This window comes from Lucilia cuprina, chromosome 4, assembly GCF_022045245.1.
Source record: "Lucilia cuprina isolate Lc7/37 chromosome 4, ASM2204524v1, whole genome shotgun sequence".
Lineage (NCBI taxonomy): Eukaryota > Metazoa > Arthropoda > Insecta > Diptera > Calliphoridae > Lucilia > Lucilia cuprina.
In genome coordinates this window covers 82,703,434-82,716,380 of record NC_060952.1, presented here as the reverse complement: position 1 = coordinate 82,716,380, position 12,947 = coordinate 82,703,434, and the positions used below count along the sequence as shown (strand labels likewise).

General features: G+C 29.9%; 2 protein-coding genes across 3 annotated transcripts in view; one reads left to right on the top strand and one right to left on the bottom strand.

The window, feature by feature from the left end:
- The window catches only part of LOC111685713 (ubiquitin-conjugating enzyme E2-17 kDa), an 8,923-nt gene extending 5,758 nt beyond the window's left edge, over positions 1–3,165 (top strand). For both annotated transcript variants that reach the window (XM_023447982.2, XM_046949679.1), the window contains exons 3-4: positions 1,249–1,534; positions 2,283–3,165. In XM_023447982.2, coding sequence (XP_023303750.1) covers positions 1,249–1,534; positions 2,283–2,408 — 412 coding nt within the window. In that variant the 3' untranslated portion in view covers positions 2,409–3,165. The remainder of the gene's footprint in view (positions 1–1,248; positions 1,535–2,282) is intronic.
- A 6,698-nt stretch (positions 3,166–9,863) lies between these two features.
- Positions 9,864–12,947, bottom strand: LOC124419283 (FERM, ARHGEF and pleckstrin domain-containing protein 2-like). The gene is made up of 5 exons (XM_046947937.1): positions 12,735–12,947; positions 12,204–12,675; positions 11,529–12,140; positions 10,010–10,469; positions 9,864–9,939 (listed from the first exon to the last, which is right to left on the bottom strand). Exons 1-5 carry the CDS (start codon positions 12,945–12,947, stop codon positions 9,864–9,866), a joined length of 1,833 nt encoding a protein of 610 aa, XP_046803893.1.

Sequence of the window (12,947 nt, the reverse complement as noted above, 5' to 3'; positions counted from 1 at the left end):
CTAGAACAGAACTAGAACAGAACTAGAACAGAACTAGAACAGAACTAGAGCAGAACTAGAATAGAACTAGAACAGAACTAGAACAGAACTAGAACAGAACTAGAACAGTACTTAAACAGAACAGAATCAGAACTAGAACAGAACTAGAACAGAACTAGAACAGAACTGGGACAAAACTAGAACAGATTTGTACTGTTTACTACTGAGCTAAAACTAAACTAGAACTTAACTAAAATAGAACTAGAACTGAAGTATAACTAAACTGATGAATAACTAGAATTTAACATAAACTGAAATATATTTAAATTATATGTAATTAAAAAACCTGCATTAGAGCTCTACTAAAAAGAAATTAAAAAAGTTTACTTTATTAACCAAGACACTTTAGATTAACGAAAATAAATATTCAATTAAAATATAATTTGACTAATTGACGTCAACGTTGATAATAATGTGACATATAGATTAAAGTAAGAATTAATCATATTTTGAAAAAATAAACAAATGAAAAAATGCTTTCTAAAATTGTCTAAATAAATATTTATATTAAATTTGAAATCAATTAAATGAAACAAATGGTGTAAATCACAAAAGGTTTTCAAAAAAAATTTATAATATAAAGTTACGACATACAACGATACAACCATAAAACAGCGATTGAGAATTGGAAAACATTTTTCCTATATTTATGTCTTATTTATAGTATCAATCAACTCAATACCAAACAGTCTTACATACATATGTATGTACCTTTACTCTTCACACATTGTTACTATTTCGATTGACTTTAGTCATTCATTTATTGTTTATTTATGCATATTACTAACAATTGAAATAAACAAAAATAACAAATGAATGAATTTTAAATTGATATTGACTTTTAATAGAAAATATGTATTTTAATTATAAAACAATCTAAAGCCAAACAGACACCAAGAAACCTTCGCTTAGCGATTACAAGGTATTGTAGAATGTGTGTGCTTGCCAACTATATATATGTATATACCTCTGTATACATATTAACAATTCATCCTTTTATTTATGTCCTCTTCGTTATGAACCCCTAATGACTATGTAGCAAGTGCTTTTATGAATCATAAATGTCGTTTAAAAATGAATGTGCATTATTGACACAAGTGAATATTGACTTATTTAAATTTTCTTTGTAATGAATTATTTATATCAACATATTTATAGTTTTTTTTACTTAAATTAACATTTGACTTTTCCTTCCCGTAATTTTTGTAGACTTCAAGAAGATCCACCAACTGGTGTTTCTGGAGCGCCAACAGATAATAATATTATGATATGGAATGCTGTGATTTTCGGTCCACATGATACACCATTCGAAGATGGTACATTTAAATTAACAATAGAATTCACTGAAGAATATCCAAATAAACCGCCAACGGTGAGATTTGTATCAAAAGTATTTCATCCAAATGTTTATGCAGATGGTGGCATCTGTTTGGATATTTTACAAAATAGATGGAGTCCCACATATGATGTATCAGCTATTTTAACATCTATACAGGTAAAAGAAGAGTTTTTTGAAATTTAACTAAAACAGAACTTTCTTCTGGTTCTAGTTCTGAACTACAACTAGAACAAAACTAGAATAGAACTAGAATTGGACTAGCACAGAACTAGAACTGAACTAGAAGAGAACTAGAACAGAACTAGAATAGAACTAGAACAGAACTAGAACAGAACTAGAACAGAACTAGAACAGAACTAGAACAGAACTAGAACAGAACTAGAACAGAACTAGAACAGAACTAGAACAGAACTAGAACAGAACTAGAACAGAACTAGAACAGAACTAGAACAGAACTAGAACAGAACTAGAACAGAACTAAAACGGAACTAGAACAGATCTAGAACAGAACTAGAACAGAACTAGGATAGAACTAGAACAGAACTAGAACGGAACTAGAACAGAACTAGAACAAAACTAGAACAGAACTAGAACAGAACTAGAACAGAACTAGAACAGAACTAGAACAGAACTAGAACAGAACTAGAACAGAACTAGAACAGAACTAGAACAGAACAGAACGAGAACAGAACGAGAACAGAATTAGAACTAGAACAGAACTAATACAGAACTAGAACAGAACTACAACAGAACTTAAACATAACAAAAGCAAAACTAAAACAGAACTAGATCAGAAATAGAATTAGAACAGAAAGTTTTTATACTTTTTAATTTTTTTCTAATAACCTTTATTATGCAACATATATTAAACTGAGTACTATAATTTTTATTTTCAATATTTTAGTCTCTATTGAGTGATCCAAATCCAAATTCTCCAGCTAATTCAACAGCTGCCCAACTTTACAAGGAAAATCGTCGTGAATACGAGAAACGAGTGAAAGCTTGTGTCGAACAAAGTTTCATTGACTAGCCATCCGCCGCCGCTGCAGCCGTTAAAGCCTTTAATTTAATGAAAATTAATCTTAAACAAAACCAACAACAACAAAAACAAAAACATGTACGTACACCTGGAGTTCATCATACTCAATTCACATCAACAACAACCACAAAAACAAGAGCAAAAATAACAGCAACCATTTCCGTTTTATAAGAAAAAACAAACAAACAAACAAACCAAATCAAACAGCTAAAACTACACACATTCAAATACAATAACAACTACAAACAAATGGGAAAAAGGAAGCAAGAAACGTATAAGTAATAAAAGAAAAAAAATCATTTCAGTAGAAATGTTGCAAGAATTAAAAATCGAAATTCACAAAACAAATGATCAATAATGTAATGGAAATGGTTTAAATTTGTAAAAGCAGCTTTTTTTACTTAGTTTTCCTATTTTCTTAACTCCTCCTTCTGCTCTCCTCTTATAAAGAAAACCTCGTCCTTTTTTATTAGCAATATTTAAATATATTATGTGTGCAACTGCAGAGAAGCAGCACACAAAATAATAAAATAAATAAAATTAAAGATAAAAATTAACAAAGCAAAAAAAGAAAAAAAAAAACTAAATGTGAATTAAAAACTCATTGTTTTAATTGAAAGTAAAAGAGAATTATATTAAATTAAACATAAACTAATTAAATATCATGATTTCCAAAAAAACAACAAAACAAACAACCTCTATACAACACACACACACAAACTCTTATAAATCAACATTAAACAAAATACATTTAAAAATAAAATTAAATTAAATAAAAACAAACATAAAAATATTAATGTTTAAATATATTGAAAAATTAAAAAAAAATACAAAAACAAAATATATATATTTAAAAAAAAATAATAAAAATTTTTGTGGTCATTATTTAATTTATTATGATTATAGTTGGTTTTGTTTTTCTTTTTACTTTTGCAATTTTCAGTTTTCAATTCAATACCTATTGATATTTATAATATTCATTGTATTTTTTTTTGTTAAACAATTTTCTTCATTTTTAATTCTTTTAAAAAGACATCATTTTAAATTAAACTTATATCCCTCCTTTCACTCTTTCATTTTTGTTTATCCTTCTCAGGATTAAAATTTTACTATTCTTTAGTTTTTCTTAAGTTTCTTTTTTGATCTTAACACTCATTATTGTTTACCTTTTTCTTTAGTTCTAAATAATATTTTGTTTTCTTTTTTTAACATTTTTTTTTCTAAAAATTAAATTATTTCTCTACTTAAAACTTAGAATTATGTTTTAAATTTATAATTACTATTATTATAAATGTAATTAAAAAAAATTAAAAAAAAAAAACAACAGAAGCAAAGCATTATTAAATTATATGGCAAAAACAAAAAAAGAGAAAGTAAAACAAAAAACATAAATGATAAGAAATCAATAAACTTAAATCTAATAAAATATATAAAATTAAATAAATCTTTTAATCTAGACAACTGTTGTATGTGTTTAAGTTGCATGAGAAGTAGTTGCTTTGTTTTATATATGATCCAATCAAAATGTATAAAAAGCATATTAGGGTTTTGAATCTCGATAAAAAATGTAGAAACTATAGTACATCAAATCCCAAGAAATACACCTAAGCCACTATCAGACCTGCTGTGCGCTCCTTTTTAGGAAAAAAATGTTCACTGAGATTATTATTTTTCGTTGTTTAAAATGTTAGACGTAATTCCTAAGAATTTTCCAACCAGTGTTAGTCCAGAATAAAATTACTTCCAAGATACTTAGAACTAGAACAAAATTAGAACAGAAGTAGAACTGAACTAGAACTGAACTAGAACAGAACTTGAATAGAAATAGCTGGTCTATTAGTGCAGAACTAGAACAGAACTAAAACAAAACTAGAACAAAACTAAAACAGAACTAGAACAGAACTAGAACACAACTGAAACAGAACTAGAACAGAACTAGAACAGAACTAGAACAGAACTAGAACAGAACTAGAACAGAACTAGAACAGAACAGAACTAGAACAGAAATAGAACTGAACTAGAACTGAACTAGAACTGAACAAGAACTGAACTAGAAGAGAATAACATCAGAACTGGAAAAAAATTAGAACAGAACTTGAACAGAATTGGAACAGAACTAGAACAGAACTAGAACAGAGCTAGAACAGAACTAGAACAGATCTAGAACAGGACTAGAACAAAACTTGAAAAGAACTAGAACTGAACTAGAACAGAACTAGAACAAAACTTGAACAGAACTAGAACAGAACTAGAACAGAACTAGAACAGAACTAGAACAGAGCTAGAACACAACTAGAATAGAACTAGAACAGATCTAGAACAGGACTAGAACAAAACTTGAAAAGAACTAGAAGTGAACTAGAACAGAACTAGAACAAAACTTGAAAAGAACTAGAACTGAACTAGAACAGAAATAGATCCGAACTAGAATAGAACTAGAACGAACTAGAATAGAACTAGAACGAACTAGAATAGAAATAGAACAGATTAGAAGAGAACAGAACTAGAATGGAACTACAACAGAACTACAATAGAACTAGAACAGAACTAGAACAGAGCTAGATCAGAACTAGAATAGAAATAGAACAGAACTAGAACAGAACCAGAACGGAACTAGAACAGAACTAGATTAGAACTAGAATAGAACTAAAACAGAACTAGAACAGAACATTATATTAATATGTTTTTCAAATACAAATCTAACTTCGACTAATATCTGGCAAAAAAAAGTGCTCCAGAATTTCACTATCATCTCCACATGCTCAACACTCGTCTGAAACCACAAGGTCAATTTTGTATCGATGTGTGTCCACTTAGAATAAGTATTTTAAGTACTAACTTCAGACTTGCTCATTTTGAAGAAATTTCTCGTCTTATTCTCATCAGGTTGACCCCAAAGGATCTTTGTGGTTCTACACATTACGTTTCATTATTTCAAGCGGCCTTATGGAATTCTCTCACCCATGTTTTTAATTCAGCATTTGTTGCGATGAATGCTTTAGCCTTTGTCGCTCCTTTACCTTTAAAGCTATTACATTTGTCCTTTCGTTGTCGACTACTCCCGAGTGGACTGGTACCCATAGGAAGTAAACCTTAACTCTGGGAGAATATTCAGTTAAAACTTTCTTACAATCTTATACGGTAATCCAATTTACACATTTCGTTATTGCTCGGACTTATGCCTGGACGCTTGTGCTATGATTAGGTAAACGATGGTATATTTCTGTTTCTTCAATATCGAACCTCTGTCCCACTTTATCAAGCTATAGCAGATGGAGTAGTCCATAAATAAATACACTAATCTAGCTACTAGTCCATAGACTAGTTGATGGAGTAGTTTAAAGACTAGTTTATGCACTAATCTAATTGATAAAGGGTTCAATTGACTAATCCATAAACTAGTCAATACACTAGACAAATTAATAGACTGTGCGATAGACAAGACAAGAGTTCTAGCTACTAGTCCATAGACTAGTTAATGTAGTAGTCTAAAGACTAGTTAATGCACTAATCTAATTGATAAAGGGGTCTATAGTGTTATCTATAGACTAATTAATGGACTCGTTCATAGACTAGCTATTGGAGTAGTCTACAGACTAATCCATAAACTAGTCAATACACTAGACAAATTAACAGACTGGAAAATAGACTAGACAAGAGGCTAATCAATAGACTTGTTGACTAGTCTATTGATTAGCCTCTTGTAGACTAATAAATAATGATCAATAGACTAGATATATATAGTATATAGTAGTTGATAATTTGGTATACAGAGTAGTAAAACTACAGATACTAATCAATCGGCTAGTCCATCACGAGTAAGTAGGCTAGTGCATAGACTATAAATTAGTTAATGAATAAGTCAATATATTAATCAATAAATTAGTCCATAGATTGTGTGATAAAAACTCAAAATGCTAGTTAATTTACTAATCAATAAGCTAGTCTATGCATTGTACAATAGAAATGTCAGTTTACTAGACCATAGGTCAGTTATGAGTTGTTACTTAATGAACTGAAAAACAGCGAAGTCAATATTCTAGTCTATAGACTAAATAGTGGACTCCTTCACAGATTACGCAAGAGCCTATTCCAAGCAATAGACTACTTCATAGAATTTTCGATAGACTAAGAGACTGATCCATAGACAAGTTTTTAAATAGACTTGTGAATAAACTAATTAGTGGACAAGCCTAGAGACTAAACAATAACCTAGTAAACAGGTAAGTCAATAGAATGATATATAGATTGCGCAATAGAAATGTTTATATCCTATACTATAGATTTGTTAATGAAGTAGTAAACATACTAATCAATATACTAATTTCGAGAATAGACTAAAGAGACATGATAACTTTGGTATTCTGCATTTCAAAGCTTTGCTTTGGAATACCAATTTTGATGATTTTCGTAACTGAATGCGGAAACGTGATTGAAATGCAGAATAGGGATGATAGATTAATATCTGAACTAAACTACAGGAAAGTTAATAAAGTGAACAATAAAAAAATTACATAGACTAGTGAATAAATTAATACATAGACTAGTCTATATAGGAGTCTATAGACTGGACATTATACTAAAGAAGAGACTGAATGCGGAAACGTGATTGAAATGCAGAATAGGGATGATAGATTAATATCTGAACTAAACTATAGGAAAGTCAATAAAGTGAAAAATAGAACCAATAGACTAGTTAATAGATTAGTTCATAGACTAGTCTGTACAGGAGTCTATAGACTGGACATTATACTAAAGAAGAGACTATTCAGGAAAACAGACTAATAGACTAATAAAGATACTAATAACGATCAATAGACTTGTAAATTGGTTAGCAAATAAACTAATTAATGGGTAGTCTATAGACTAGCTAATAAACTAAAAGATAGGCTAACCAACTAACTGAATAAGTTTTAGGGAGAATGATTAAAAATGACATAATAAAGGTTACACTGGAAGCTTTGTCTTTAATTCCTAAGATATGGAATAAAGACGCTTGCTATTCTTGGGCAAGACAATAGACTTGCAAATAAACTAATTAATGGGCAGTTTATAGTCTAACTTATAAACTAGAAGTCAACAGACTTAACTGAATAAGTTTTAGGGTGAATGAGAATTCTCTCCCTAATGATTAAACATAAAACAATAAAGGTTACACTAGAAGCTTTGTCCTGAATTCCTATGATTTGGAATGAAGGCGTTCGCTATTCTTGGGCGAGACAATATACTTGCAAAAAGGCTAGCAAATAAACTAATTAACGGGTAGTCTATAGACTAACTTATAATGTGGAAGATAGACTAGTCAACAGACTTAACTGAACTGAAGTTTTAGGAAGAATGACTTTAAGATCGATAATTCTCGCTCGAATGATTAAAAATTAAACAATAAAGGTTACACTGGAGGCTTTGTCCTTAATTCCTATGATATAAAATGAAGACGTTCGCTATTCTTGGTCTTTGCCATGTTATATAACTCTTTGTGATTTTGGAACTACGGAGAACGACTTTAAGATCGAGCAATCTATAAACTAACTTATAAAGCGGATGATAGGCTAGTCAACAGACTTAACTGAATAAGATTTAGGAAGGATAATTCTCGCCCGAATGATTAAAAATGAAACAATGAAGGTTACACTGGAAGCTTTGTCCTGAATTCCTAAGATATGAAACGAAGTCGCTTGCTATTCGTGGGCAAGACAATAGACTTGCAAATAGACTAGTAAATAAATTAATTAACGTGCTGTCTATAGACTTACTTATAAAGCTGAAGATAGGTTAGTCAACAGACTTAACTGAAAAAGTTTTAGGAATATATGTAGTTTACACAGGAAGCTTTGTCCTGAATTCTTAAGATATGGATTGAAGGCGCTTGCTATAATTGGGCTTTGCCGTGTTATAGTGACTGTTTGGGCGAAACAACAGACTTGTAAATAGACTAATTAACGGGCAGTCTATATAATAACTAATAAACTAAAAGATAGGCTAGTCAATAGACTTAACTGAGTAAGATTTAAGAAGAATTAGAATTATCGCCCGAATGATTAAAAATTAGGCAATAGAGGTTACACCGGAAGCTTTGTGCTGAATTGCTAAGATATAGAATGAAGGCTCTTGCTATTCTTCAGTTCTGCCATGTTATAATCACTCTATTCTGCATTTCGATTACGTTTCCTCATTCAGTTACACAACGATCGAAAATTGTTATTCCAGCAAAAATCGGAATCTTTAGAAAAAGAAGAAGCATTTTATTTCAATACTATTCGATTGTGTGTATTCTGCATTATGATCGTAACAACGTTTTTGTAAGTTGTTATTAAAGTGACGCAGCTTCGAATCGAAATGCAGAATACCCAAACTGAAAATTGGAGAAAATTTCGATTTGAATTGAAATGCAGAATAGGGGTGATTAACTGTTTGTAATTTTGAACCCCTAGAAACAAATCACTAGTTTCCTTCCCTTTGCAAAGGTTATCGACATCTGGGTATACTTTTATAAATTCTGAATAAGTTACCAAAAACTTTAATTGTTTTATTGAATAGTTTATTTTACTATTTATTAAGAATAGTTTTTATAGTAAGAATATATATGATTTGTATATTATTTTTTACAATAAATGCTGTAATTAAAATTTTTAATTAAAAATTTATAAATTTGTTTTTATTTTGCATTTTATTTTGTTAATAAGAGACATTCTAACTACAGTACATACAAAAAAAAAAATAATACTTAATTCAATAAAGACTTTATAGAAGTGGTTAATGATTTTTATTAAATATAATTATATTTGTAAATACAATTTGTAAATATTTTTGTAGAAAAATATAGATTTGTTTTTATTTAAGGCTTCTTTTGTTTTAATAAATGTTATTTTAATATTTTCGTTATTTTTTCTTTTCAATTTTAGAAAATTTGTTATAATATAATGATTACATAATACTAAGGTTTAAAATATTTATATTTAAAAAAAAATTATATAAACTTTTATTTATTTATGACAAGTTTAACTTAATATAGAAGACAACATAAAAAAAATTTGAAATTTTAAACAAAATTTGAACAAAAATAAAAGACATTTATAAAATATTTAATAAAAAATATATAAATATTGAAATTTTTATATACAAATCTTAGACAAAATCATTTAAGAAAAAATTACACAAAATTTAGTTTAAACCAAGTTTAACTAAACTTGTCATAAATTAAAATATTCTGTTTTGAAAATTATAGTTATTTTTTGATTTTTTTTTTTATAAAATTATTTATAATTTTTGTTAATATTTTTTAAAAAAATACTTTAAGGCACTTAAAGTTTGACCAATTAGAATCTTGTTTGTTTTAATTTGAAAACATAACCTCAAATTGCACAGTAATAGTGTTTTAAAAACAATTTCAAAAAAAAACTAGTTTCCAATGACAATTTTGTATTAAAAACTTGTTTATAATAATCAATTATTAGTAGTGGTAGCATGTATATTTTTAAAATCTTGGGTCTGGGTAGTGCTGCGTAATACTTCCAGCCATCTGCAATAGAAAAACCGAAAAAAAATCACTTCAATATTATTACTTCTTTAAGGTTTTTCTCTAAACTTACCTATGATAAGTGTGAATACTTTCCGCCCTAAAGAAATAGACATGATTTTTGAAAGACAGTTTAAAAACAAATTCCTTTTGTACAGCATCTTGTGTACCCGGTGGTCCTACAGTATAGCCCAATAACGGCAAACTGGCTAGGGCATATTCATCTTGATAGGATTTATAGAAATACAAACAGAATGAGGTAAATACGACCCATAGTTTTTGCCAGCCACTGCTATTTTTGAATTTACGCAGTAAGTAACCAGACAATTGGTTTTCGGCGGAGATAAGATGATCGCCCAAGCCTACGGTGGCGCCACGATGCCAACAGACGTGTAGAGCGGTATTGCTTCGCGAGGGTGGCGTTTTGTTTTGTGTATTTTGTTGTTGTTGTTGCTGTAGCAATTGTTGCGCCGTCATCATTGAATTGTTGCCATTCGTCAGACCCAAGAGATCGAGACCCTCTTCAGAGGAGGCTGTTTTGGGGAGGGGTAAAAAATTACATTAGATTAGAGATTTAAAATGGTGAAAATTGTTTAGGTGCATTGTAAAACTTTAGTAAGAAACCATTCCTGATCAAACGGATTATATTTTCATATCAGCAGAGCAACTGTCAGTGATTCTCAGTCAACAGTTACAATTTTATGGGGTGAACAATGATCTCGTCAATAGATTGACTAACTACCTAACTAACTAACTGACTAACTAACTAACTGACTAACTAACTAACTAACTAACTAACTAACTAACTAACTAACTAACTAACTAACTAACTAACTAACTAACTAACTAACTAACTAACTAACTAACTAACTTACTAACTAACTAACTAACTAACTAACTAAAAAACAAACTAACAAACTAAAAAACAAACTAACAAACTAAATAACGAACGAACTAACTAATTAACTAACTAACTAACTAACTAACTAACTAACTAACTAAAAAACAAACTAACAAACAAACTAACTAACTAATTACCTAACTAACTAACGAACTAACTAACTAACTAACTAACTAACTAACTAACTAACTAACTAACTAACTGACTAACTAACTAACTAACTAACTAACTAACTAACTAACTGACTAACTAACTAACTAACTAATTAACTAACGAACAAACTAACTAACTAAAAAACAAACTAACAAACTAACTAACTAACTGACTAACTAACTAACTAACTAACTAACTAACTAACTAACTAACTAACTAACTAACTAACTAACTAACTAACTAACTAACTAACTAACTAACTATCTGACTAACTAACTAACTAACTAACTAACTAACTAACTAACTAACTAACTAACTAACTATCTGACTAACTAACTAACTGACTAACTAACTAACTAACTAACTAACTAACTAACTAACTAACTAACTAACTAACTAACTAACTAACTAACTAACTAACTAACTAACTAACTTACATGTCTGATGTAAATGACCCCTCATTATATTAAAATAAAAACTTATCCCTTTAAAACCCCCCATAAAATTCCAAAAACTACATCCCTCCAATTTTACTTACTTGCTACTATAACTTCCTTTTCTTGGCAGCCAAATAAAGGATATAAATTACCATTTTTTATAAAATAAATTTTAATTATAAGATATAACGCTAAATACTCACTGCAATTTTTCAAATTCAATGTCAATTGGGTATGAGGTTTATTCTTAATATCCGCAGCCGCCTTCGACATTTCGGCCAGCCAAAGTGTCTTCTCAGCGGTGGTACAGGCACTAACCGTTATGGCACACTGGCCACCAAATATAGAAAACGAATTATGTTCACCATTTTCCGTTAACAACGAGCGAACGGGAACATGACCCAATATACGGAACGACTGATCAATGGGTGACTTAGAACCATAAAGTAATAGATCGGAGAAAAGGAAAAACATGCGTTGTTGCAGACCCGGCTTAGAGTGTTTCAACAAACAGCCCTGTCGTATGAGTTTACGTTGACTTTGCACCAATTTATCGAAACCGGTAATGTCACGCTGTAATTCACAGAGTTGTATGAAATTCATGGACTCGGGTAGTTGTTGGCGTATTTGTTTGGCAGAGCGTGAGAGTAAATGATAGACAGCCTGACAGTCGGCATAGTCTAAATGTTCTTCGGTATAGAAATCACAAAGTCCTAAGGAAAAATTTAAGTAATTAATAAAGTTTAATTATTTACTTTAACAAGATTAGCACTTACTTTCCAATATCAATTGATAGTGCAGCATGCGAGTGAGCGGTTTCAATAGCAATTCTCCTATGGGTAAATAGCAAATCTTTTGCTGTTCAATATCTTTATAGATCTGTTGGAAACGATTGTCGGTCTCAAACATTTCATTGAGACATTGTAAAATTTCACCATGAGCCTGATTATATTCATCGTAAATGGGTAAGGCGGCCATATTTTTTAACATAACATCTCCTATACGATGAGTATCATGAGTGCCACGTCCCTCCCACAAAACCATACGATGTTCTAAATCTCTTAAGAATATATTATGATGTTGACCCATAGATTCCAACATTTCAAACAAGGGCTGTAGATTCTCAACATCTTCGGCTGTTAGCTCCTGACGGAAATGATTGTTGAGAATTTCCAAATCTTTTTTATACGTACGTTCACTCATTAAGAGTTCTTTGGCCAAAAAGTATGATTTTTCTGTGGGCCATTTCTTTAGATAAAAAAATATATAAATATTAAGCTAATAACATAATTTTATTAACAACTTACTCTCTTTTTAGCTTCAGCATCATTTTCAGCACTACTACTGCTGGGTCCTGCACTTGGTCCATTATTATTTGCCATGGCATTGCCTGTATTGAGTTCTTGTCTTTTAGCATGTTGTATTTCAGCCTGTATAACATCATAGGTTCCTGCCTCTGATCGTGAAAGTGATGAAGATTTATCTGAACCTATAGTTAGATCTCTTCTATCCAGTGACAT